The sequence below is a fragment of the Ambystoma mexicanum genome, chromosome 12, assembly GCF_040938575.1.
Source record: "Ambystoma mexicanum isolate Mex_15411 chromosome 12, UKY_AmexF1_1, whole genome shotgun sequence".
Classification (NCBI taxonomy): domain Eukaryota; kingdom Metazoa; phylum Chordata; class Amphibia; order Caudata; family Ambystomatidae; genus Ambystoma; species Ambystoma mexicanum.
In genome coordinates, this window is record NC_090936.1 from 668,854,819 (window position 1) to 668,876,838 (window position 22,020).

A 22,020-nucleotide genomic window follows, 5' to 3' on the forward strand; every position below is an offset into this window, starting at 1 on the left:
CCCGGAAGAGGGGGATCCATGGGAGAAAAGACATTACCCAACGTACAAACGGAAAGGAACTTTTATTCATTGTTTTGAATTCATCAGGTCCTCAGAGGCAAGAGACTTTTGACGGCACTGATATCTGAAAGCAGAACTGATGTTTCCTGCTGGGAAAGCTCAAGATGTGCTGTGCTCAGGAGTCCCACCTTGTCCCGTGCTTAAAACATGGGGGAAGGGAGACCCCCGGCTACCACATCCTGACTTATCATTTGTGAACACTTCTTACTTTCTTGCGAATCCTGTTGGGTGTCTTGACCCACGTTCAAGTTATTAGGCTACAACATTTGTGCTGTGGGCTTAGGAAATCCAAGAGGTTGGAAAAGCCCACATTGCGCCAGAATCCAGGAAAACCGCGTAGTTTTGCGCACACCAAAATGGTCGCCCGACCTGCCACCCATCAGTGCGAGCGTGATAGGCCAGAAGCGCCATGAGTGAAATGTGGTGCCAAAGGAAAAAAGCAGTGCCTGTTAGCTCAAAAGCGCCTTGAAATCACCTCTGTTTCTCTGAAGTGCAAGCTAAAAATGCCTATTTTAAACATTGCAAGATATTCAAAAAGCTCAATGAACACCAGCAGACATTTGGCAGAAGGTAGACTTGTGTGCATACAAAATCTGTAAAGAGAAAGAGCCCAAAACAATGTTTATAACAAAACTGGCTGAGATGTGGATGTCAGCAGCTGAAGTGAAATTAGACTGAAAGACACTAAAATCTAAATGTTTAATGTAAATGAGTGACCTACTGTTGAGTGTCACATAGTTTGCAACTGTTAAAAGTCATAGTTTTGAACTTAGAATCAGCGTTCTAGCTGCATGTGTAAAAATTGTAAGTTTGATTTGGTTGAAGAAAAACTGGGAACCAAAGTGACATTTAGCTGAAGCCTGGCTTAAGAGAGTGAATTCTGCCCGGCAACTACCCCCGACAGGAGTTGAAACTTGATCAGCAGCTGTGTTCCCAGGCCTGGCTGCATTCTGCTGCCCCTGCCAAAAGGAGATGACACCTCTCTGATTGAAACAGGGGAGGAGCACCTGGGGAATGCAGGAAACTAAACAAAGCCCTGTACTTGGCCCAGGCAAATGTTAAATTAGGGGGGTCGTAAATGGCTTCCTCTTGGAAGGAAACGGGGAGGGGCACTGCATCTGTGAGCAAGCTGAGCTTGGGGGAAGTGGATAAACCAGAAATTCCACCATGTGCTTTGGAAAACCACACCCCTTTGGGGCCAGAGCATAATTTTAAAAAGATGGACAATTCATAGTGCGGACTTGTAAAAATTATATAAATAACATCATCATTCTTGTGATTTTTCTGTGCACATTTTAAGAGGTGTTAGGACTCTTTGGTATGTTCTTGGGGATAGTAGCAGAAAAAAGGTTGTTATTCCAAATGTATGCATGATAAAAATCTGACACTTTATCATCTGAAACCCATATCCCTGGTGCACATTTGTGTAAAATCTGGAAAGGTTTAGAGGTTGTTATCTGGATGAAAAGGGGAGAATTCTGTCATAAGTGGACACAACATCTTACAAAGTCAGGGATCGGATGGTTTGGTGCTACAGAAAATATGTTAACTGGACATATAATATTAGAAAAATGGTACATAGATAAATATGTATTTGGATCAGAAATAGATTTGTGTGCAATTTGACAAGGGGAGGATCCTCTGACCATAAACCTACCTCATCACTCTTACAACCCAGTTCCCCCAATCAAGGGAGAGAGGAGGAACTGGCCAATGATAAGTTGGGAGGGTTGGGCATGCAGAAAGAGCCAACCACCCACTTTTTCAAAACACATAAAAGGAGACTGTGCAGGACAGGCAGGACATTCACTCTTCACTTTCTGCGGAGCATTTTGGCGGACGACTTCACATCCAGACTACAGACTTTGCATCCAGACTGACTCCAGAACAAAACTCCAAAAATCCTAGAACCCAACAGCTGAACTCCTATCAGCAGGCCTTCAAAACCTAGCAACCAAACCAAACTATTCACAGCCGGGCGGGCTGTTTGAATTCTTTGCCAAGAACTTTTGCCAGAACCGGTAGCAGACCCAGAAGGCAGAACTATCCAGAGAGACCAGACCCAGATCGCTGAGAGCTGACCCAGATCGCTGTGAGCAGAACCAGAGACCAGACCAGACCAGAACCAGAGATCCGGAACCAGAGAACCAGTACCCTGTGGCGAGAGAACCGCAGCCAATCCTGACCCGATCCGTGACGAAGTCGCATTCCTGTCCAACATATAGTGTGAGTACTCAGCCAGAACTGTGCAAGACAAATCTCTTAGTTTAAAATAATCTAAATCAATATATTTTAACCTATTGAGAACTGCATCATAGAAATCGTGTCCCTTCTTTTGATTCAAAACTGCAAAACTGTCATCTGTCATTCTGAACTTTAAAATTTCATTTTGAGAATATACCTTCACATAATCGTCCGTATCTCCGGAACCGTTTGTCCTAGGAACGTAATTTAACTTTCATCTTAAAGCTAAGATTCTAAGATTTCCAACGAGCCCTAAACCGACTTGCTACTCCTTATAGTGCCTCCGTAATCACGCTCGACGCACTCGGAAAAAGTGCTGCGATTTGCGATTTGGCTCAAATATCTTCACGTGTCAAAATAGCAGCTCCTTGCTTTCCTTTGCTGAAATTCGTTTGCAACCTGACAATCATTCATAGAACATTGCTAAAGTGATCCTGAACTAATTTAAAGTAGCTATCACTCACCCTGAACCTCTAGAGGGAATTAAAATAATGTTTAGCACATTTTTCCCTTCTTTGCATACCACCTTTAAAGTACTTTGCCTGTGTTTAAAATCATCCCTGTTGATCTAAGCTTGCTAGGGGGGAACTGAATTGGGATTGTACTGTGATTGTATTCCTGAAGAACTGTGTGTGTCACTTCCACCTCCTTACATTGCATAGAGGGGGGGGGGGTGAATTGCCAAAAGGGGAAAAGTGATTATATTATGTTTTGCTGAAATCATATCAAGTTTATTCCTGTGTTGCTTCTTTTCCACCTTGCATTTCCTTGTACCATATAAAGCATTCTCAGCTACCTTATCCTCTATACTACTCCTAAGTAATTACCCAGTGTGCTAGTATCACATCATCCATTGTTGATCACTCACTGCCATATGTCTAAGTGTGATATCAATTATTAATTTATTATAAAAAGTGCGATATATATATATATATATTGTTTAATTCTCAAATAAACCTTTTAAATTTGCAAAACAAACTTACTTCTTGGCTCAGTGGGGTCAGGGGGATTCTAAGAGAGGGGTGTTATGTAAGGGTTGTCATCCAGAGTACACAAACTGGACATAAAAATATATAAATAAGGGCTTCCCTTGAGCAATCCCAGACAAGGCACTGACTTAGTGGGACTGCTTGATTGGAGTCTTTAACAATCCTATCCCACACTCTTTTTGGTATTTAGTTGTAAGGACTGGCAATAGATTTTTTTTAGTATAGGCCCTTTTATTTTCACAAGACACAACAAGGACTGCCTTATTTTGATTTGATGGTCGTAGCTTGCCCCCATTTTAGATAAGGCATTTTTCTACCCCACCTATACTAGGACTGCCTTATTTTGATTTGATGGTCGTAGCTTGCTCCCATCTTAGATAAGGCATTTCTCCATCCTACCTATACAGTTTAATAAACACCCTTGAACTGTGATCACTTTTGTCTGTCTATTCTTGACACCATGCCTTACTTATAGAAGATTATCCTCAAAGGGAAATGGGGGATACCAGGTCTCGCCTGATGGAGTCATAACATCTCCCGGAGGTTGTATCCTCCCATGTGATGATGCCTCATTTTACCTCCCTCAGGATCAGGATCAGATAGCGGCTGCCATCCCCTGGCCACATGAGAAGACGTTACCGCCAGGAGATCAGTGATGACTCCAACGGATTTATCACAGCACCAAAGCTGTTTCATTCGGGTAGATTTTCCTTCAATAATCCAAGTCACAAATTATTATATAATTCGCCCTGAGGTCATCTAATGTATTAGCCAATAGGTTCATACTTATCAAATTAATTTACCTGAATTAAATCCACTCTTAAGGTCGACAAATCGAGACCATAATTTGAAGAACCCTTTGTAGCCACATGAGGCTGGGTAAATTGGGGAGGCCCAGTGATGATTGTCTATATTATTCTCGAGGTTTAGTTAGTTTGAGTTTTTACTGTAAGGACCCAGAATGAAAAAGGGAATCAAGTTCAGACTAGCGGTAGATGCAACAATACTGACTCTCATCATTTGTCCGTCTCAGTTTACTCAGTCTTGAAACGTATTGTGCTACTTTACTACTGATTTCTTGGAGTGTAATGGGACCAGTAGGTATGATACTGTAAGCCTAAATTTACTGTGACTTCTGCTGGACCTCTAGAACTGGTTGTGAATTGTTAAACATGTCTCTACCTCTATGCACTATGTACGTATGTGGCCTACATGTGAGTAGCCTACCTGTATTCCATGCCAGATGGCGTGATGGATTTTTTGACTATTCCTGTATCAATATTATTTGGTCGTCATGATGACTTTATAAATGTATTTTTAAATTTCTCAGGTTACTTTTTCCCCCCACTCCTTAGACATACATGTATTGTGACTACTACCAGGTATGGGGCTTACATTTAGCTTAGGGGTGGGCATGGCCTGCCTATAGACCTTTACTGTTTGTATGCATACACTTGTTTAACTTTAAGCACATATTTTAACCTACACTTACGCTCTCTGTAATTTTTTAATAAGGTGTCTTTTTTTCAGCATACCAGTTGGTGGATTCTCTGGGGGTAACCATTGAGGCTAACTATAATTCACTGGCAGCCTACCTCTTCCATTTTGGGAAGCCCGACTGCTCCACCAGAAGAGGGTGGTTTAACGTTTGTCTAAGATCCCTGCATTGCCAGTAGGTTAGATGGTTTACATCCCTTTGTAGATGGCTGTGGAAAAAATCCCCCACAGTCAGAAAAGGCACCCACTTAACTATGTTTTACATCGGAATTTGGTTTTGGTATTGGCAACACAGAACATGAGAAAAAGGTTCCATAGCCGGACAATATCCCAGTAGTAATATTAATGGCGGTTACCATTTTACACTTACAAATTGTGTTGGTTAATCAGTTTTGTTGCTCTCTCTTGACCTTAATATTATTTATTCAGAAGAAGGTGGGATGGGGTGGGATAGGTTTTTCAAAAGCTAACATCGAATTGTAGGCTATCTTGGAGATTATTTTCAAATGAACGGTCCACAAAATAAAAGTGTACAAGTGTTTTTACGCTTTTATTTTGTGTTCCATCTCATTTTTCTGCTGTTCCGGCATAGGAGGTCAGAAAAGCAAATCTTGAATCCCCACTTTGCTTCCCTACTCCATCTTGGGAGCGCACCCAGGCGTAAAACCAAAGGGTTCCAAAGGAGCACACCTTGGTTCAGCACTGGCTAAAGGCTAGGCAGATTCCAGTGGAATGCTTTACAGAATGCACCTCCAAAGCGTAATTTGCAGGCAGCATTTTATTTCCCACAAGGCATAGATTAAAAGGAAGAGTAAAGGCGTTTTTGCGTTCATTTACTTTTCACAATTATACTACTTTGTAAGTGTTAACAATTGTGAGTAGCACAAGTGAGCTGGAGAAGGGGGTGTAGAATGGCTGCACTGGAGAACCTGGGCTAGCACTGCAGCTTTTGTGCACAGATGTATGCTCTTATTGATACACAACGATTAGAGCAATGCACCCCTGCCACACTTGGTTCATGTTATGTTATCCAATATTTATATTGCACCCATCAACAGCATAGTGGTCATACGGCACCTGGCCTTGTCCGAAAGTTGGCATATTGTGACCTTGTTATGGTGTTGCCAGACCTTAGTCTGTGGAAAGGTAGGGGAGGGCTGGCTGAGCTGACAGGAAAGATATATTAGAAAATAAAATGACCAAAATCAGAGGAAAAACACTTGGGATGAACGGGAGTGGATATGGTTGTTGAAATAGGGATGTGTGTTTCTTATTTATTTATGTCTTTATTGCATTTGATTACACGCCCACACCCTTAGGTGTCACGGAATCTTGATCAGTTACATACAACTTGGGAGTTTTGGGCAGTTACATCGGTGTAGAAAGACAGGTGGGTTACACAGAACAGGAAGAGAAATATACAGATTTGGCATCATGCAGTCTGATGTGACATACAGGATAGGTCTAGCGCTGTTAGTATTTGTTAAACAGCCATCTTAAATGTGATTAGTAATTGGTAAGCATGAGTGAAGGACTCAGGAATGTACAACTCGGTTTACAGCAGACTTTAATTGTGATAGCAATATCTAGAACCGACAAGCATGGTACTAGATGAAGAATGTTGGTGAGTGTATGGGTGATGGACTTGAGAGATGCTCAAGTGGGCCCTATGTCATCATCACAGTGGCTTTTCATGTTTAGTGTCTTGTTATGGGGAAGATCAATGCCCAGTCAATACATGTAAGAAGAGAGCGTCTCGGCGATGGCAGTACTTATTGAGGTGCTGTGTTATCACCTCACTGGGACAGAATCACAGAGCTGTGAAGGAACTCACAGTACTTCACTCTGAAGAAATTCCAATTTCGTTTTATTAAACAACCTCTACTGGAATATGGACACTTCAGTGTGTTAACTGTGACTGACAACAGATGCAAAAAAGCAGCTACCAAATCTAGCCAAAGGCAAACACATGCATTCTTTGAAAGGTCAGCAGCCATGTGGTTGACATCCTGGATGTTGCAAATCAGTCCGAGAGGAAGGGAAAGAACAGGCCCGTCTGAAGATCGATGGGGGCCCATTTCAACATGATGGTTAGGCTCCCTCCCCTTGCTTAGAGTGGAAACCATTCTGAGGCACCCATGGGGTGCATATACTGTAATGGATACAAATACAGCGATGGGATAATAGCCGTCGATTATCACGAGACAGCCAGCCAGCAGGGAGCTGAAACACTTTATGCCCACTGAAGACAGGGCTCAAGTCGAGGGTACACGCGGGGGGACGGAGTCCACCCACTTTATTCATAGGGTGGACTCATCCCCCCTTGCTAAAATGAGAAACATTGAATGTCCTCAATGTCCTTTTTGAATTTATGAATTAAAGCCGACCTCTGGAATCAAACCGCAGTCGGCAGATTTGTAGGCCTACAATTCACCACTACACTATATAACCCGATGAAAAATAACTAACACCTAAAGGTCAAATGTCCCATTTCGGCACTGCAAGTCCCAGGGAAAACATTTATATTGGTTCTTGGAGTTTTTAAAACATGCACACCCTTAAAGTTTTCAAAAACACTATTACAAGACAATATACTCTCTTGGTTTTGTATGTGTATTAATTTTATGAAAGGCAAATGCCATTTGTCCTGTTCAGTTTAAGTTGTTAAGCAAAGCTAATTTAATGAAATATGCATATTTCACCTTGATATGCTAATTTTTGGCAACCTCGTTTCATAGCGCAACAAGGGAAAAGGGGGAGCAGGGGAGAAATAACAATAACGGTCCTACTAAGCCTTGTGTTGTGACATTCAGACGTGCAAGTGCAGAAAAAAGGAGGAAGTGCTAGGGAAAAAGGGGAGGGGGAGGTAAGTGCGAGTCGGAAAGAAGTGCTGAGTGCTGAGGTGGGAGGGAAAAGGGTGAGGAAGGAAGTGCAACTGGGAGGCCGGAGGGCAAGTGCAAGGAAGTGCAGATAAGTGTGAGGACTGGGAGGGGGACCTGTAGCACTATGGTTCCAGCAGCCAGTCAAAGAGGCAGAATGAGGGCATTAGCAGCGGAGGGGAAGAGTGAAGGAGGAGGGGAAAAATAAGTACTTGAGGAGCTTCTGGAACTTTAGGTGTTCTGGCTCAAGCCAGAGAGGGGCAGGGAGATTGTTCCAGAGGGATAGTCCTGCTGAGCAGAGAGATATACCACCCACTCTCTGCTTAGAGAAGCGTCTGGGTTAGAGAGTTGGAGGTACTAGAGAGAAGGGCTCTAGAAGGGAGGTATTTAGGGAGAGAGAGTTGAATGTAGCGGGGTCCCATGCCCCAGAAAGCCTTGTGGATGATGCATAGGGTCTTGAATTTGATCCGAGCAGCCACAGGGAGCCACTGAAGAGAAATTAGGGCAGGTAGATGCGGTCCCTGGGCTTGAGGCCACAGATAAGTCTTGCACTCCTATTCTGGATTATTTGGAGAGGGTGAAGAGAAGATGCAGGAAGATTGAGGAAGAGGCTGTTGCAGTAATCAAGCCTAGAAATTACCAGAGCTCTAGACACATTGCATTTCTGGGGGAAGGTGAGGAAAGGTAGAATGCCACACAGGAGGTGAACCTGATAGTGTGCCTTCTTGGCAAGGTCCGAGATGTGAGAAGAGAAGAATAAAGAGGAGTCGAAAATCACCCCAAGGTATTTAGCCTCATACAAAGGTGAGGGGGCAGCCCAAGAAGGGTGACTGGAGAGTGGGAGGGAAAGAGTGTGCAGGTGTCCCAATGAGGAGGATATCTGTCTTACTGGCATTAATGCAGAGTTCAATGGCCATACACCATGCCTGACAAGTCGTCAGGCAGTCAGATATGAGAGAGGAAGAAGGGAAGGAAGAAGAGGGGTGCTTCAAGGAGAGCTGTGTGTCATCAGCATAACACTAGAAACGAGGGTAGAAGGTGGAAATCAAGTGGACCAAAGGGGCAAGGTAAATGTTGAACAACCACGGCAATAGGATAGAGCCCTGAGGGATGCCGCAGGTAGAGTGAGAGGTGGAGAAGAGGAAAGGGTCCAGTTGCACCTAGGAAGGATTGTTAGGTAGGAAGGAGGTCAGCCAGGCCAGTGCCTGGTCCATGATACCGAGTGTATTACGGAGACTATTTATGAGGGTGGCATGCATAACTGTGTCAAAGGCGGAGGAAATATCAAGGAGGATGAGAAAGGAGGGGTAGTTGGAATCAAGATTTGAGAACAGGTAATCACCGGTGTTCGGTAGCGCAGTTTCTGTGCCTTTGCATGCTTTGTAGCCAGACTGGGGCTCGTGGAGGCAGCCAACAGATTCAGTGTGGCGAATGACCAACATCTCCAAGAGTTTGCCCAGGAAAGGGGTGATGGAAGGGTCAGCAGACAACTTATTTTAGGAGAGGGTGCATGAGGTAGTGCTTGAGGGGTAGTTAGTGGAAATGAGCCTGTGTCCAAAGAGTGATTATAGAAATCAGCCAAGGCAGGGGCGAGAGAGGAGATGCTTTCCTTGATGGTTCTGGAAGAGTAGGGGAGCACCTGTATGGAGGAGACTTTCATAGAGCGGACCACTTTAGAGACCTCATCCGGTGCAATGGGAGAGAAAGAGGAGAGTAAGGGGAAAGGAGAGAGAGTGGCTAAGGGAGGCATTAGGGGGGAGGGGAGAAGAGGAGAGAGGACAGGATGTCCTGAGTTGTGGTGGTGAAGCGGGAGGCCAGTGCGGTACAGAGGGCTTAGGTGGCCGGAAGCAAGGAGGGAACAGCAGTAGGATTGGCAAGTTCCTTACAGATTTTGAAAAGTTCTGCTGTGTTATTGGTGGGCCCTGAGATGCAGGCTTAGACATGGGCCCTCTTCTTAGAGTGAATGGAAAGTCGGTATTGCCTTTGGAGCAGGCAGCAGGCCAGTTTGTCAGAGGATGTGCATGAGGCCTGTCATTTCCGCTCAGCAACTCTGCACTTGCGTTTCGGAGCAGCCAGGTCAGAGTCACACCAGGAATTGCACTTGGAGGCAGGTTTATGCGTATCCTCATGGTAGGGGCAAGAATGTCCAGGGCATTGGAGATGGAGAGATTCAGGTTAGCAACAGCTGAGTCAGAATGAGAGTCAATAGTAGGGGTAGTAGGAGGAATGAAGGTGGCAACAAATGCAGTGGCTGACACTCGCTTCATTGAGTGCATGATGGAGAAGGAGGCTGGCAGTGGGGGCTGAGGGGTGTCTAGTTAAAGTTACGAAATCAAAAGGATCGAATGCCAAAGGTGAGAGTGCATTCGACCGAAAACAAAAGGATCAACATTTTTTTAAATGTATATATATTTCTTTTTTATTTAGTACAGGTTAAAAAAGGTGTTTTTACACCAAAAACAGGAGTTCGGGCCCCCCCCTCCAAAAATAAAAAAATTTAAAAAAGTGATCCTTTTTTTCAGTCGAATTGACTCGACCCTTTCATCATTCGACCCTTTTGAGTCGAAACTTTAACCCATAACCGGGCTGAGGCATAGCCAGGGGCCCGAGAGCTCCAGGTGGTAGGAGAGCAGAGCATGATTGGACCAGGATAAAGGTGTAGTGAGAGGGTTGGTGATAGGGATGTCTGCAGCAATAATCGTGTCCAAGGTGTGTCTGGCTGAGTGCATTGGACCAGAGGGAAGAATTGTGGGGGAAAGAGAGTCACAGAGATTGCGGAAGTATACAGAGGCTGCATCAGAAGAGTCAAGATGAATGTTGAAGTCTCTGAGGAGGAAAAGCTTGGAGGAGGAGGATAGTAGAGAAGAGGAGGAGTTGGCCCATTCTGAGAGGAAAGAGGAGACAGTGGTGATAATGAGGGAGAGGGGAGGAGAGGCACTGAGCCTACAAACGAGGCCTTCAAAGGAAGAGTCAGATTGAGTGGGTATAATAATAGCAAGGACCCATTCAGGGAAAACAAGGGTCACTCCGCCCCCAGATCGGTTTGGCCTGGGATTGGAGAGGGTCTTGTAACAATCAGGGAGAAGAATGTCAAAAGCAGTGACGGAGCTGGCCTTGAACTACATCTCAATTAGTGTGAGGACATCAAGGTCTTGAAGGAGGTAACAGATATCGGAGGAGAGTTTGACAGCAGAGCGAGCGTAAAGGGTATCTAAGTGAATCTGGTTACCACCATTGAAGGTCTTCCTAGGAGGGGTACGGGGGCGGGGTACCACGATCATTGGGGACTATAGGACCAGAGGTGTGGCAGAGAGGAGAGAGGAAAGAGAGAAGGGAAGTTAATGATAGACGGGAGGCACCTATGAAGAAGTAGGAGATTGGGCAGAGAGCCCTGGGTCATGATAGTGCGATTCAGATAGATATTAATGATGCACCTAGATGATGTGAAGCGTGCCAAGAGCCCTTCCCATCTGGTTCCACTATTAATGGGTGAGGAAGAGAAAGGCGAAAAGACAGAGACCAAATGGGGAAGTCCAAAGGTCAGGAGAAGGGACAGTAAAAAGAATGTCAGTGATTGAAACGGCACCCACGTAAGTATCTGCAATCGGTAGGCCAGGGTTAAAGGCCAGGTGGTGTTTCTTAAATTTTGTCTTGCAGGCTTCAAAAGAGAGGGAGGATAGGAGATAGAATAACAGTTAGAGTAGATAGTGGAAAAGTAGAGCACCATAGGTTTGCTGGGGAGTGGCGGAAGCCCAAGTGAGAGAAATGGAAGGAACGCGACATGTACAAACTCACAGGCGGCCTAGCAGCCAAGCAGGTACAGAAGAGGCAGGTACTTTAAACAAAGGAAAATGCAGCCAATCAGCAGGGCACCCAAAATGGAAAAATTCCTAGATTTGAAGTACACACAAAGTGAGGAATAACAGCAAATCAACCAGGGCAACAGCATATGATTATGCCTAGGTTAGAGGTTAATATAGGCAGGAAATGCTTGCAGTTTAAATACCTAGACATGGTCACAGAATTTAAACAATCATGCTGCAGAATGAAAAGACAACCAAAAAGGGACCAATTAGGGTAAGAACAGAGAAAAGACTGTGTAGGCAGTGAAATGAGGATTCAGACAGCTATGTTGATTAGAAGAGCAGGAGCATTTGATTCAGAATCCTATATACTTTCAGAATGCCAGCATTAAGTTGAAGAAGTGGGGCAGAGAGACCAGGATTCTAGTTGCAATTAGGACATAAAGCAACATGCAGCAGTTAAGAAGAAATCCAAAGATCTCCACAGCTAGGTAAGATTTTTGAAACAAACAGGCAAAATGCAGCCATTTGGTAAGGTCAGCAGAGATTATAACAAGCAGAATCAATTTAAAAGTGAGTGGGCCAAATGCAGCAGATGACGTAAAGCATCAAGATCTACACAGCCAGATTTAACATTAGCTTATATTGGCAGAAAGGCAGCTGAATTTGTAGGGAAATAGTGAAGGCGTCCAGGGAGACCCTTATGGAGAGGCAGGTGGGACGTTACAGGAAAAAGTTCCTAGGAAGTCAGATATAAGGGCAGTGCCGGATGGAGGGCCCTATTAGGCTGTAACATAGGGCAGTAGTGGTAGACCTACGGCGATCAGGAGCACTGGGGCTCAACATAGATGTAACAGCCAGGTGATGTGGAGATGAGGAACCCATGGAAGGGGAGGATTCCAGGAAGCTGCAAATGAATTACAGAAAGGTTAGGCCGCATCAGGGGACACAAGTAATGGCAATGTCAGATGGCAGTGATGAATTGTGAAGGATTGTGAGGGTGGGAGCTTGTGGCACTCCATATTTGATGGCGATGGGGTCTGAGCCGGTTGTGCCCCAGCATATCTTTACAATTCTGCAAACAGGCCTACAAATACCAACAGTATGTGAGTGAGGCTTATTAAAAAAATCAGGATCGTTAAAGAAAACTAGTGATCATGGCTGGTTCAGTGAGATGGAGAGCTGAACAGAAAACACCTGAGAGGCAATTAACCCTCCTCGCCCCAAAAAACAAAGTTCAGATCTGGCTTTCAAAGTGGTAGTACATTTTCATTGTCTCATGGGTATTAATCAAGGCTTCCCTCACCAGAATGCATTAGAACATTTGTTTAAACAGAGGGTTTCTCCTGCAACCTCTTTCTTAAAACGTGCTGATTTATGTTCGCCATACACAAAGCTTTCTTTTACTTGGGCAAGATCTTGCGGTTCCGCTCTGAAAGCAGTTGGGTGGTGCCGTTCTGCATCGCGTGGGATAGTTTCAATGTTAGTAGCGGTAGATTCATTTTAAGATACCTTGCAGCAAAGGCTAACTGGTGCTCAATTCGGAAACCGGTAGCAGATATCAGAAATATTAAAGTTAAAAGAAGTGTTTCAAAAAGTCTGGTCTGATCTCTTTAACTTTTCCATTGAATGCGCCCTCTGGATAGCCCCCGTTCCACTCATAACAAAAACCTGAGTGGTGCCCTTGGCCCCAGGGGCTTTAAATCCGGCTACCTTCAGAGCGTCTGGTTCTTCGGCAAAGACATCACTGGGTGACGTTAAGCATGACTGCAATTCCCAGAATGCAAGTGAATTGAAGCCCGAGACTGGATACGTGATTTCCTGGTGCCTGGAGCTATTCACACACCCCAATCATTTATCAGATCAGCCTGGGACTGCAGCAACTTCCCCTCTTGTGAGGGGTCACGATAGGAAGTTGGTTTGTGGACCGACACGTTTTCTACAGCTTTGACTGACAGAAGTGCCAGCCAGCCACAGCGTAGAAGGTGCAGTTTGCGTAATGCTGTGGCTGGCTGGCACTTCTGTCAGTCACAGCTGCCTGACTTGATCATGGAGGGTGCAGCTCACATCGCGGCTGCGGCCGTGGCGTGATAATGTTCCCACCATGGCATGGTGGGACCGGGAGGCCCCAGCAGGGCCCAGGCTCAGCCCCACTTTTTGGAGACTGTCGGGGACTCGCCCCGGCTGGCCGCGGCCCACTTAAGGCACTGATTTTATCCATTACCTTGGTCTATCCTAGTCTTGTCACAGCTCTTAGTAAGGAAGGCTCCCGCCTTCCTGACAGAACACCAACAAAGTTGTTTACAAATGAAAATGTTACCTTACTGCCTAATGTCTATCAGTGTGTGCGTTTCTTCAGCCTCATAAAGAGAACTAACAAAGTTGCTGGGAGCAGGCTGCTACAAGTTCTAGGGTGCACAGTTATCTCCTTTTCCCTCCTCCTCTTTTACCCTCAGCTGTGCTGTTGCCAGTGGTGGGTCTCTCTCCATTTCCATGCTCCTTGGTGGGCAATTGGACAGGTCTTTCCGCTGCGGTGGATGAGGTTGCGCTGTTGCAGAGCTGTACAACATTGCAAGTAGGGGCTCCCTCAGGTCTCACTGTGGTGGACACAAAAGAATTTAGAATCCACTTAGCTGCACCCTGCAGGGATGTGGTATTGCAGTGCCTAGCCAGGTATGGTGTCTCATGTGGCACTCACTGGATCTCTTGTGACTCACGCGCCACTCAGGAAGTCACTTATTCCTGGACACCACTCTATGAGCCTCACGCAAGCTGACTTATTGGTCAATCTAGTTGACGCGGGCGCGTAGCACACAGTGCTCCTTGCAATGAGTCACCCAAGAACCTTCATGGAACACTCAGGTCCCTCACATAATGAATGATTTGCCACAAAGCTGCTTTAATCATATTAAATTGAGCACCATGGACCTGCAGATGTGGGAGGGTGAATCACTTGGAAGACGGCAGTTTCTTCCCTATACCAAAATGAATGTCTGTGGTAATAGCAAAGCAGGAGGCATAAGCTAGCGTTTATGGGTCTCCTGTGGTGACAAACCCACATTTGTGGCACCTTGAAGTTGGCAAAGGCACAGCCTGAAACTGGACCCTGGGCAATCCAGAGATGGTGAATGATTTGATTATGGTTGTTCACAGGAAAATACATCAGGCGAGGGGATCTGAAGGCAGTCCTTGACCTAATTCACCTCAAACTAGGGTTCCCCACCCTACACCACCAGGGAAGAAATTCAAGCAATTTTAGAATAAGGCTTTGGCGAGTCTTCCTTTTCATGAAGAGATGGAGCATGTCCTAATTAAGGAATTCAAGGATACAGAGATGCCGTCTTTTACAAGGTACCTGTTAGAACTCTACCCGCTGCAAGAGTTTGACAGCAAGTACTCAAGCAATGTCACTCTGAATGACCAATTAGGGGTTGTATTGGCCACAACATGCTTGCTACTGATGGGACAATCCCAGCAGAATTGGTTTATAGGAAGATTGATGGGGATCTGAACGGAGTGTATTCCACAATTGACTTGATTTTCATGGCTGGGGCCAATTCAAGTTATGTGGCACAATCCCTGATACTAGATATTTAATCCCTCTGCACTGCATATCAGGAGGGAGCTAACATCTAGCCATTGCCTGAGATGATGGGGAACCATTTCAATGCATGTCTGATATTACTTATGATAATCTGAAGCTTGCAGAAGCCTGTGGGAGTTCTTCAGTTGCAGATGGGCATCACCTCTGGCTCTGGAACAAGAAGAAGGGTGCAGCTTGCAAAGTGGACCTCCCAAAACTACTGTTCCTAGGCCCCAATCGTTTCTGATCACAAATATATTTCTCCCTAGAAAAATAATTTAAGGATAGTGAGCATACCCTCTCTTACCAGGGCAGATGTTGCCCCATGTCTAGATCTCCAGGGCAGAATGGTCCACTGCCGCCAATCAGTCTTCCAGTAAGAGGTGTTTTTCAAGGTCTTGGAAGAGGTACCTTTACTAGATAAAAGCCACATGCAACACCACCCTCAGCTACGCCAGTAAACAATAAATAATTACTATTCTGGGGTGCCTGAAGGAGCTCCTGTTGGAGGACATCTGCTCTTGTTCAAGGAGGCCTGATTGGAATGTTTCAGAATCCTGGGTGAGGAAAATCCTATCAGATGGCTACTCCATAGAATTCAAATTGACGGCTCAAAATTCCAGGCATTTGTAAAGCGCGTTAAGCACTTAGGCATCAAGGCACTGGTTACAGGTTATATAGCTTAGTTACAGACAGTAAATGATCAGTGGAAGGTAGATGTTGTGCAGTCTTAGGATGGTAGGGGGCCCTTTGTGTTTTGAGGTGTTTCCTAAATGTCCAATAGGATCGTTCTGCTCTTAACATCGGGGGCAGCATATTCCAAATTGTACAGGCCATTACTGTGAAGCTTCAGCCACCTGCTTTCTTTAGATTGTACATTGGAGTGTTTAGTTTGTGGGTGTTCATGAAGCGGGTGGGTATGGTAGGCTGCTGTTTGTCAAAACTGTGTGACAGATAGGCCAGGGCCACATTGTTTATGCATTTGTGGGTAATGGTTAGAGTTTTGAAGATGATGCACTCTCTAACCCGGAGCCAGCGAGCCTGTTTTCTGTCACCAAATATATGCTCACACTTCGGGATGTTAAGTGCAGCTCTGATGGCATTGTTTTGTATTACTTGTTATTTGTTCATATTTCAGCTGGATGAACCTGCATGGAGGCAGTTACAGTAGTGAATCCTCAAGCTAATACGCACCCAGGCGATGTGGAGGCAACTCTCAGCAGAGAGAAGCAGTCTGCTTGCGTTAAGTAGTTTTGCGGTATATGCATCTGAGGAGGCGATGGCCCTGAACTGTCGTGTCAGGGAAAGAGTGACATCAAGCAGGACGCCAAGGTCTTGCTCGATACTGACAACTTGAATCCCTCGACAGAGAATGAACTGTAGGAATTGTCCAGTTTATTAAGGACAGATTGGGAGCCAACAAGGAGGATCTCTGTCTCCTCGTCATTTAGGTACAGCATGTGTGAGGCTGCAACTTATAGATTTCTTCTTTGATACACTGTGTGGTCAAGAGTCCTTGCCGTAGCAAAGAATCCAGCAGATCCAGCAACATGTAGTAAAAATCTTAACTGCAACACAAGAATCGGCTAGGCTGTAGGCTGTGCCTACAGGAAGACATGTTGGCATGCAGGGCCACAGTCCTGTGGGCCAGATTACACCTGGAGGAAGTAGTGAACCATCTAGTGAGCCATTGATTACCGACTTTGGGCTATTACAACAGGTAGCTATCTGTCTGCCGCACAGCTACATCTGTAGAGATACACAGAAAACCTACAGAAGGATACGAGGTAGCCCCAGAATACCCCATAATCCTCACAATGGATCAAAAAGGTGATGAAACTTGCTCCAGGATGGTACAGCACAGGCGCTTTGGTAACGCAACAAGAAGTTGAGGTTGTGAAAATGGTGGGAGCTCACAGCAGTCTTTAGGGTCAGGCTACATTTCAGGCCCATATTGTGCAACAGGAGGATTCTGCTTGGCATGTATAATCAAGTGACAAAGGCATACATAAAAAAGCAAGGGGAGAATGGTTATTGTCCAAGTAACAATTTACGACACATATATTTGCCTGGCCGAAAAGACACATGTCTGACCTACAGGCATCGTACCTTCTAGGTATATTGAACCGGGCACCATCTTGGTGCACCTTCAGGCCTATGGGCATTTGGCGCGTTAGAAGAATTGAATAAATTAATAAAATGCCTTTCTCTGCTTCTGACCTAATATGGTAGTGATCAGAACACATCCTGGTTTTGCCACAAAGATGTGTGCCGAGTTCCAAGCAGGCTAAGATGCAGTGCTTCCGAATGTCTACCTAAATCCCCTCAGCAGGGGAGGCTGCTCCACATGTTGGGTGTATCTAGACCCTTACACATATAAAAGGAGCGCTCAGCATCACTCCTCAAGATGATTGCTTTCTTCAGGGCACATGAGCGCTCATGAAGGGACGCAAACATTAATTATGAATTTGAGTCGGTTGGATTTGCATGCCAAATTCCATGGCATGCAAGGAAACCAACATGCATCTACCAGTCATGGACGAGGCATGTTCAACAAGTGCATGGCTGCTTTCTTGGGCAGAGGCTCATGGTGTCTCCACCAGGGAAATCTGCAATACTGTGAGGTAGGCAAGCCTGTGCATATTCATCCAACACCATCTCATAGCTGTGGGGGGCTCACTGTCAGATAATTTGGATCCCAGGCCCCTCACTCAGTACTATGAAGTACTTGAAATAATTATGACCTGCAGTATTTCAGTGTCAAACTGCTTCCTACATCTTCATTAGTAAGGATTATGGAGAGACTAGGGTTGGTGAAAGGTAATGCCAGATTATACAGGGACATCATCATTACTCCTGGTCCACCCATCTTGTTACAGTCCTTACTTCCATCCCTACTGGGAAAGATCGGCCTCCTTTCGGAAGTGGGAAAAACACAAGCAGAAGGGAGGGACTGAGGGAGGGGCCCAGCATTATGCTTGCCTGCGGAGTAGGGTACAATTTTCAATTTTACGCAACATTTTGGCATTCTGCCTGGAAGGCAGGAGTCTATGACGAGGTGGGTGGACTGGGAGTAATTGTGGATATTCTGCATGAACTGGCATTTTGAATTACAGTGGCTGTGGGTGCAACCAGGGCAAATACCATCCAGAATCAGGGCAGCCTCTACCCGGTGTAACCCCAGGCTTCATTTGAGTGGAGCTCCAGAACATAAAAGTTGACAACCAAACTGTGTGTGTCTTAAGTTCCCAGGCCATCCTTGGCAAGGGATTCAAAGAAGGCCATTCCAAGTGAAGGGAAGTGTAGACACACCTCCGCTCCTTTGCCCACAATTCTCATTTTTCCTGCTGCGGCAGATGGAAAGAAATCTTCCAAATAGTAATTGGACTAAACAATTCAATATACCAATTGCTTAGGCAGAGAAATTATATTTTATACTGCCTAGGTTGAGACAAATACTACTCAGAAGGAGATCTGCCTGATAGTGTTATTTGTTTATTATGGCAAGATTCATATTTTGGAAATATAGACAGCTTGATAATTTGTAGTATGTGCATCTTTTTGTCATGGTGTGTCCTTACCATGGAGCAGAATAGAATCTATCCATTTACCTTTAAAAGAAATTGTAGACAAAGAGAGCGAAGATTCCGGTTTTGCTCTAGATTCAGGGAAACATGCAGCATTCCTATTCAATTTCAAATTTTAACTTATTTTCAGCAGGTCATCGTACAAACCCCTTTTCCATTTTCCTTTGAAATATAGTGGTCAATGTAAAGCAGAGGGTCCTTCAGTAGTAACCTCTGCCTGACACCACCCAGAGCACAGCAATCAGACAGGGTGGCATCACCATGCATACATGCCCAATTCTACTAAGGTGCCCTATTCCATCACTGAAGGCTCCATATACCACATCAATGCTAAGGATCAAGCAGGGCCCAGTTTTAGACTGCATTTCAACAGGCCTAAAAGCAGGCTTTTACATAGTGGCATGGTTCGCAGATATCCGAGACCTGCAGGGAGTACATAGATTGTTCCTCCAGACAGCTTACCCTAGCCTGGCTGAAACATTTGTGTCCAGTCAGTAGACAGCCTTCCCCTTGACTGACAGAAACATTTCTGTCCTGCCAGTAGTCAGGCCTTTGCCTGACAAACATTTCTGTCCTGTCAGTCCTGTGTAACTGTAAACAGCAGGCAGAGAGAACATGGCCACACAGGTATTTTCCAGCACTTTGTCAGAACCCCTTACTGCCCCCACAAGCCTATATGCCTGTCTCGCCATACATTTTCTGTTCCTTGGCCCCAAGAAATATTAGACCACATTTCATGAGAATAGAATAGAAAAGAAAGAAACACAACTCAAAACTACTTACCGGACCCTGCATGTCCGCCTAGAAGAGAAGATTGAGGAGATTTTTAGACATTATTTTCTGGAAATTCGTATTATTGCCATTAATTCTGTGCTTTCAGAATGAGACAGATGTATAACAATGAAAGTCACTACCCTTTCAGAAAAGCAAAGCCATCTCAGGAAATGGCCAAAACAATGTGAAGTAAAATCTTGATCTTTCCTCTGTGGCCAACCGCAATGCTATAAACATTATTCAGAATATGATACTTATTCAATGCCAAAAAGAAGGGATTGCATGTTTCCAATCTTAAATGTACAAAATAAAATAAACCTCAGCTTAATTTTCTAATCACTAAACCGACTTCAAATTAGTTTTATAGGGTTTGATGCTACAACATTGTTAATACATTCTCCAATACCTAAGTGGTGTTCTAAATACGTATAGACTAGTCTCTCTATTCTAGTTCTATTTGATCTTGTAATGCAGCAAATAAGAATATATGTTATATTTAACGGCCACAGAGACACATGCCAGACAGTGCAAGGCATTGCTAGAATGGAGTTGTGGCGAAAGATTAAGAGGACATCTGAGAAATGATATTTTATCTTCCTTTTTCTACATTTTCCATTTGTTCCATGATTTTTTCCAAATATCTAACATTCCATGACTTTGAAGGAATTTGGACAATTAAACAAATCTTTCAGGTATAAATCCCCGAAATCTTTTCTTTACTTTAAGTAAATGCACACTCTGCATGCATCAATTGATCCATATCTGATGGCAAACACTTTAAGGGCCCTAAAATATGATCTTGGCATTGCTAACCCACAAAAGAACAAAAGCACCCCAGGGACAGGACAATTGATAATATTTATTCAGGGCTGATGTGATTTTGCAGCTACCACATTTGTTTGCTCTGTAGTTCTTGGGCCTGATTTACAAAAGTGTTTTACAATGGCGCCATTCGATTGAAATTGGGCCCCCTGTCTCTAGTCCTTCAGAGAATCATATATTTTCAGGGCTGTGCAACATACTACTGTGGTCGTAGATGGCTCTATAGCTGTTTTCCTCTCTTCAAGAAGACTTTTCAGTTTAGGGAGCAGCATCCCTGCAAGATGGACTATGGAACAGTCAATGATGTTGGCACGTTTCATTGTCAATCTGTTGTATTGCTCAGGAAGATATTCCAGACTAGCCAATGTCTCTAAAAGAGGATGCACCACATGAGCAAATCATTTTGAAGGCATTGTACACGAAAAAAAGTTAATTATTGTACATAATATTGGAAATTGACATGGGGTTGGAGGGGTTCTGGACCAGGAGAGGGAAAAAAAGCCTTGCTACGTAGGGAGCCTCGTAGCCTAAATTCTGGATTCTGAGCGCTCAGTTAGTTTGCCTTATTTCCCACTGTGTGCACACAGGTTGCCATGGTCAGAATTCATTTGGCGCAAGGCACAAGTGGGGCCCTTCCCATCTTTCTGAAGCAGAGGCATGTTGGTTCCTCTTAATAATCTAGTGCCAGGAACCCAGAGCCAAAATCTATTACTGTGACCTTGCACGGTGGTGACTTATGGTTTCTCGGGACTCAGACAGGTTATGGTGATAGAACAAAACAAAACAAGTACTCTTTACTTACCAGCTTTGCCTGGTCCATGGTGTTCACCTATAAAAATGGAAATCAGATATTTTTACTGATAGTATTACCTTACGATGTTGGATTTTAAAGAAACTTCTTCATTATTTTTACATTAAATCACACAAAACAACCAAATAAGATCATTATTCCCAATCAAAGGCTCAATATAGGACATATCAGCACACACAGAGGATTCATGTTCGGAGCACCCAGCCCCCACTAATAGAAAATAAACACAGTCCCACCTCTTAGCTAGATCACGTTAACAGCAAGCTAAAACACCGTCTGGTCATGATCCCTAAAATCTCAAGTGGTCTATCTCCTGCATGGCCATTTCATGGTCTAGTCCACTTCCCAGCTTTCCGTTGCCCAAGTACTGATAACCCTTGTTCTTAAGTACTTTTGATAGTCCTTTGAGATGTCTTTAAGCACGCAGCATGGATGTTCTCAATCGTGCTGCACTGTTGTGGCACGCTGACGCGTTGGGGCAGGTCCCTTATACCAACACTTTACACGTGTTCCTCATCCCTCAGAAATTTGCAATTTATTTATTCTGTTAAAAACATCCTAATAACCAATTGTGCGTTGCAATAGTTTGGTAACAATTTTCTATAAACGTAGACAAGTTGCAGACCTTGAAATTCCCTTCACGAAGGTCTGGGTTTTGACCATCAGATGATGGAACAAATCTAGATGGGTTTTCCAAACGAAAAGGAAGCATTCAAATATTCTCCCCTGCACCCCACTTCATCTACATCTTATTTTAGCTGGGGGGTGGGAGGGGCTGAGTCCATCCTATGAAAAAGTGGGTGGATTCTGTCGTACCCTCGACCTGAGCCCTGAAAGTGACCACTCGAGATATCCCCCGAGCCAGAAGAATCACTCTTCAAGCCGAGTGTTTGCCTGGCAGACCTAAGTTACCCAAAAGCAGAGGTTTTCCTTCAGTGCCAGAGGCGTAGTCAGGACTGTCTAACAAGTGG

General features: G+C 44.5%; 1 protein-coding gene across 50 annotated transcripts in view; it reads right to left on the reverse strand.

Annotated features, from left to right (window-relative positions):
* The window catches only part of LOC138513982 (mucin-19), a 1,848,798-nt gene that overhangs the window by 1,728,773 nt on the left and 98,005 nt on the right, over nucleotides 1-22,020 (reverse strand). For all 50 annotated transcript variants that reach the window (XM_069629210.1, XM_069629207.1, XM_069629194.1 and 47 more), the window contains exons 8-9: nucleotides 21,041-21,067; nucleotides 19,426-19,443 (exon numbers count right to left, since the gene is read on the reverse strand). In XM_069629210.1, the coding sequence (XP_069485311.1) occupies nucleotides 19,426-19,443; nucleotides 21,041-21,067 (45 nt within the window). The remainder of the gene's footprint in view (nucleotides 1-19,425; nucleotides 19,444-21,040; nucleotides 21,068-22,020) is intronic.